Genomic DNA, 6,104 nt, shown 5'->3' with positions numbered 1-6,104 from the left:
AAAAAAAAAAAAAAAGAAATGCATACAACCCACTCAGGAGGCAGAGGCAGACAGATCTCTCTGAGTTCTAGGTCAGTCTGGTCTACAGAGGGAGTTCCCTCTGTAGAAGTCAGGGCTGCTACATTCAAACAAACAAACAAATAAACAAACAAACAAACTCTGTGTACACAGCAGTCGTGTCCTGCCTTCCTCTTGTCAGAACTGGAGCTCATGTCCCACACTACTACAGCAGTGATGCAGGGCCCTTCCTGTCCTCTCACAGTGCCTGCCTTCATCTTTTCCAAGATTTCTCACTGGACGTAGTGGTTTAAACTTCTACCCCTAGCTACATGGGAGGGTGGTGCAGTGAGAAGCTAGCCTGGGCAGAATAACCAAACTTCATCTCAAACAATGAGGGGACAGGTGTGGCTCAGTGGTGGGGTGGCTGCCTAGCAGGCGCAGAGCCCAGAGTTCAATTCCTAGCTCCATACACACAAAAGCTGTGAGTGAAGCGCTAGGTTCAAGTTCTACCCCCAATATCCCTGCAAAAGAAAAGAAAAGTACATATATCCTTTTTTATAAAAATGGCCAGTACCTGAGTACAGTCTTGGTCTTTGTTTTCTGTAACACTTAGTACAGTACTTTGCACAGGTGCTTAAGGAGTCGTAGGCTAAGTAACTAAATGCCTAGGACCTATCTGCTCAAACTGGCTCGTTCTTGGCACACAACAAAACATCCCTGACACTAACCTTTGCTAAGCACCCATCTGACAGTGACAATCCCACTCGGCCAGTGAGGCACTGCTCCTGTCCTGTGGGGACTCACAAACACCAGTGGGTCTGTGCTGCACAGTGAAGGAGGAAAGCTGCGAGAACAGATTCAGACTGAGAAGTGCACTTAAGGCACTGCGTGACTGCTGCACGGTGGACAGCAGGTGTGGAGCTGCAAGGAGCTACTACCCTTCCTTAATTAGACACAGAATACCTCCCGGAACAGAAACCACTTTTAATGAGCTGTGGGAAGACGGTGCTGTTGACAATAAGAGAAGCCCAGGAGGACCCTGAGAGGGATGGACTAATGAGCCAATGAAGAAACTGCTAACTTCTCAACTCCACCCCTGAGACTGAGCCCAACAGGAAGCTACCCTGGAGTCCAGCAAGGCAAGGCTGGCCATAGTACAGAGCAAGAGGCACACTGATAGCACCAAAAGGCCTGATAGCGAGGTGGCCTTTGCTCAGGAGAGGACCAGGGGCTAAAGGAATCCAATGCCCTCACAGGTGCTTAACACGCCCATAACCTAACCGTGCACTCAGGAGGCCGAGGCCAGCCTCAGGCACACAGTGAAACCCTGTCCTCAGAGAAAACGAGCTGAGAGAAGTTCTGCTAGAAGATGGATTGGGGTGTAGGGGGGGGTGGGGGGGAGGTAGCATATGACCAGGATAGAATTACATGTTATAATGACACATTATTTTCTATACTGAAGAAAGAAGAAATTCCAAAACAACAAAAGGACTTGATATATATTAGGTATACTCCAAAACAAGGAAAAATCTCAAGTAATCGAGTCCTTGTTTAGGGCAATAAAGGCAGGATAGTCTTATCAAACCACAGTCTTTCTTGTTCCTCATTGAAAGATATGTGGGAACCAACGCGGTGACTCAGGCCTGAAATCCCAGCTCTTGGGAAGCTAACACAAGAGGACTGCCTGGGCCACAGTTTATATGATTTCAAAGCAAAAAAAAAAAAAACAAATAAANAAAAAAAAAAAACCAACAACAACAAACCAAAAACACATGCCAGGCATGGCAGGACACACCTACAGTCCCAACACTTGAGGGGTTGAAACAGAAAATCAAGGCCAGCCTGGGCTACCTAAGACCTGGTCAGAAAACAACAAGCAAGAGATGGGGGATCACTGTTCCACAGAATGTAGAGCAAACTGACACAATGGTCTCTATCCCCCTTATGCAACAAGAGAAGTAAACTACTTTTCTCAAAAGATTAAAAGAAAAAAGAAAAAAAAAAAAAAAAAAAACAGGCGCCCAGCAAGTGATTCAGCCAGCTTGCTGCTAGCTTCACTTTTCTATGGCCTGACTCTCCTGCTGTTCTAAAGAATGTACCTGAGGCAAGCCCTCCTCTACCAGTCCCCACCGATAGCCTCAGATTCAGCTGGCCCCTGTAGACCTATCCTGAAATTACACCTTATGCCCAGCCTCGCCCTGGCCACAGGAAGGCTGTTCAGGGCTCCAGGACCCAGTGCAATGTGCAAGTCTTACCGGAAGAGTACTCAGTTTATTGCAGGACAGATCCAATACCGTAGCCTTGGGAAGTGCAGCCTAGAGAGAGAGATGAGAAAAACATGTCAAACATTCAGTGACATCTGCTAATGAAGCATTTTCCAGAGAATGTTCCCACAATTAGCAAAGGCCTTTAAGAACAATAAGGAGGGGGCAGGGTGGCACATGCCTGTGACCCCAGTATTCAGAAGACAAGAGGATACCAAATCTAACTTCTGCTTCACAATAACGCCTTGAGGAGGAAGAAAGGCACGAAAGTATAATGTTCTTGGGTATAAGAAAAAAGCCAGTCAACAAAGATATAGGGAAGACTGGGAAAGGGGGGTGGGGGTGGGGGCTTGACTATAGTGTCCAAGGAAAACCCAACCTTCATAAGCCCCTTAGGCACTTCAAGTTTTCTCTAGTGCCCCGTTATTTGGTTTCAGGGCAGGAACGGGTTCTAGTAAAGCACTGGGGGTTTTATTTACTCATTTGTTCAGGTCTCTGACCACCAACATGTGTTGGTACTGAGTACCTGCTCTGGGGAGGGCTCTGGCTACAGAACAAGAGAGAAGGCCCTCATAGCCCGTCTCTATTTCTCAGTGGTGTCCAGGACTAGAGAGGCTCTGCAGAACTGACCCTTTCTTCACCCTAAGGACAGCACTATAATGACCACATGCCTGTGGTGAAGGGGTCCAGATAGCTTTCCTCGGGACAGACTCAAGTACATGTGGCCATCTTCTGGAGAAGGACAGTGGACATGCAGTCAAGGGTCCTAGGTCCAAATCTCAGAGGTAGGTCTGACCACTTTACATGTAAAGAAGTTCTGGGTACCAGAGCATGGGGGGGGGGGGACACCAGCTATCTTCCAATTCTTTGTCTTATGATTTTTTTTCTTCTTTTTTTTTTCTTTTGTTTTTTGAGACAGGGTTTCTCTGTGTAGCCCTGGCTGTCCTGGCACTCACTCTGTAGACCAGGCTGGCCTCGAACTCAGAAATCCACCTGCCTCTGCCTCCCGAGCTCTGAGATTAAAGGCATTCCCCACCAAACCCGGCTTGTCTTATGATTTTAACCCTCCTAAGTGTATGAGACCGGAACCATTAACACCATCTTACAAATGAGGAAATCTAGACACAAAGGTTGGCTGGTTAGCTTGCCAAGGACATCGAGCTATTGAGCAACGGGGCTGGGAAGTGAACTGGGCATGCCATTCAAACCACCGTACTACACAGCCACAAAGGGGGTGGGGGTGGGGATTCGGCCAATTGCCAAGGCCAAGTATAATCCCTTAACGGCAATAAGAAAAGTGTAGGTCATCCAAAGTGAAGCTAACATGAGACGTTAGCACTAGGGAGCGCAGAGCTGGGTAAGCACTGATGGAGGATGTCGCTCCATGTCGGCAGCAAATTAAGTGTGTGCTGTCCCTAGGGCCTCAGACTTCCAAATGGGATTGGGAGTGGAGGGAGATGGAGGGTGGGGCGCCATTCCGGACAGTTTCAGAGCAGCTGGGATGAGAACCTTTGCCAGTCCTGCAAAGAGATTTCACTTTCTTCAAGGAGAGCCGCCCCCAAGCTGCGAAAGCCAGCTGGGATTGCAGGCTTCTCAGAAAAAGCTGGGTTCGGCGCCACACCCAGGTCTATCTGGAGGCCTACTTCCCGGGACCGGGTCATTCATTCATCCTCAAAACACATCCAGCAACCCTTCCCGCGGCTTTCCACTCTAAGGCCCAGCACGAAGCCGGACGTTGTTGAGAGCTCCCAAAACCAGGGTAAATTCATTACTGGCCCCGAAAAAGCCCAGGATCGGGTAGCTAAAGCGACCCTATCTCCTGGAACTGTGCCAAAGTGACACGTGTGCACCGCAATAAGAATACTGGGACCGACCGCAGCCTCCCTGGAGACCTAGTTTTTTAAAGAACGGGAAATTGAGGCTTAAGAGAGGGGCCTGCCCGCGTGGGGCCGGCGTCAGGAGTAGGTGGGCTCCCGAGGCTCGTGGGGTCGTACTGACCAGCTCCTTGACGGGAACTTCATTCAGGTCGCTGAGGCTCAGGTCCAGCTCATTGCCGTCCAGCTTGTCGCGGAGGTTCCCGCCCTTGCTACCGGCCTTGGTCATGATGACGCCGGCTAAGCGGGTCCCTGGCTCCCGGTTTCCGACGGGCAGGAGAGAGGGCTGAGGGGCCGCTCGTGGGCTCGGCGGACTCGCACCCAACGGACCACGCCTGCGCCTTAAGCCGCCGCCGCCGCCTCCGCCGCCGCTGCGAGGCCTCCACCGCCCGTCCGCTCGCCCGCCGCACTCCCAGCCCAGGGCCCCGCTCCCACCGGTGCTGCCGCGACGACGACCACTTCCGTGTCCACGTCACCTTCCGCGGCCACTGAGATGGGCTGGGCCAGAGAGGCCCGAGCGTGTGCCGGCGCGCCCTCTGCCGTCCAGGCTGGCGAACTGCATCTGCGGGGCGCCACCTCCGCCGGGAGGAGCTGAGTTGCTAGACGTGGCAGTCCGAGGCATCTGGAGCCCGAAAGTACAGAAACTGCACTTTCCATGACCTGGCTTTGCATCCCTCATGAGATCACCCCTATCCTCTGGATTAGGAGCCAACTCTGAGGGTATCCTTCAAAATTTCTCCTAGCTTTCTTCTAAATTCGGTTACTGTAAACTTCCTCTTCCTTCTCGGCTTCAGTCTTCAGCCCTCTTCTCTCCAGCCCTTTAATCTCAGCACATGAAAGATCCCTACCAATTAGAAGCCTGCCTGGTCTACATAACAAGTTCCAGGACATGCAGGGCTACATAGCAAGAACCTGTCTTTAGAAAAAGAAGAGCCAGCGAGATGGCTCAGCTGGTAAATGTGCCTGCCACCAAGACTGCCAATCTCAGTTCCATCCCTCGGACCCACAGAGTAAAAGATAACTGACACCCTCAAGTTTTCCCCTGATATCCTCCATTCGGGCACCCTGGCATGCACATGTGTATGTATAAATAAACTAGATTAATTAATTAATTAACAAATGAAAAGCAAGTTTCTGTGGAATGGATGAAGCATATATACCACTACAAACCTCATTTTGCCCTTTCAGGGGGTGTATCTATAGGTGAATGTGGTATCCGTGCATGTATGTGTATGTGAACGTGTATGGAGGCCCTAGGTTGACACTCCTTGTCTTCCTTGATCACACAGCTGATATACTGAAGGAGGGTCTCTTATGGAAGCCAGAGTTCTCTGGCCAGCAAGTCTGGCTAGGCAACTTGTACCAGAGATTTCCTGTCTCTGCTTCCCACATCCTGGGAGACAAGACTTAAAGCATGTCCACCTGGCTTTGATGCTGTTTTCTGGGGAACCCAAGCTTTGGTCTTCATGCTTGAGTGACAAGTGCCTTTTGCTGAGTCGTTTCTGGGAAGAAAATCATCTATCCTCAGTCACACACATAGACTATTTTGACTTAAACTCCTGTTTTTGTTTTTTAAAGATTTATTTATTATGTGTAAGTACACTGTAGCTGTCTTCAGACACACCAGAAGAGAGTGTCAGATCTCATTACAGATGGTTGTGAGCTACCATGTCCTTGCTAGGATTTGAACTCAAGACCTCCGGAAGAGCAGTCTGTGCTCTTAACCTCTTAGCCATCTCTTCAGCCCGTCCTGTTTCTTTTTAATTTCATCCTATTATTCCTACCCCCAAAGGAGCTTACAGTCCACACACATAATTAGCATGTACAGAACCTGCCATTTAGGGGTTATCTCTCTCCATACTCCAGTTAGTACTGGAGCTAGGAAATATTCCAATAAATTACGTTATGCCATTTCCTAAGGTCTGGGTCCAATATTTTTTTTTTTTTTTTTTTTTTTTTTTTTTTT

The 6,104-nt window shown here is 49.4% G+C and overlaps 1 protein-coding gene across 1 annotated transcript in view; it reads right to left on the bottom strand.

Annotated features, from left to right (window-relative positions):
* Positions 1-4,631, bottom strand: part of Lrrc59 (leucine rich repeat containing 59) — a 17,085-nt gene extending 12,454 nt beyond the window's left edge. Inside the window, exons 1-2 of the mRNA XM_021176091.2 lie at positions 4,263-4,631; positions 2,256-2,315 (exon numbers count right to left, since the gene is read on the bottom strand). Of these exons, the coding sequence (XP_021031750.1) occupies positions 2,256-2,315; positions 4,263-4,367 (165 nt within the window). The 5' untranslated portion in view covers positions 4,368-4,631. The remainder of the gene's footprint in view (positions 1-2,255; positions 2,316-4,262) is intronic.
* Positions 4,632-6,104: the final 1,473 nt, after the last annotated feature.

This window comes from Mus caroli, chromosome 11 (genome assembly GCF_900094665.2).
Source record: "Mus caroli chromosome 11, CAROLI_EIJ_v1.1, whole genome shotgun sequence".
Classification (NCBI taxonomy): domain Eukaryota; kingdom Metazoa; phylum Chordata; class Mammalia; order Rodentia; family Muridae; genus Mus; species Mus caroli.
Note: the sequence above shows the minus strand (reverse complement) of the source record. Positions and strands in the feature narration are given on the sequence as shown.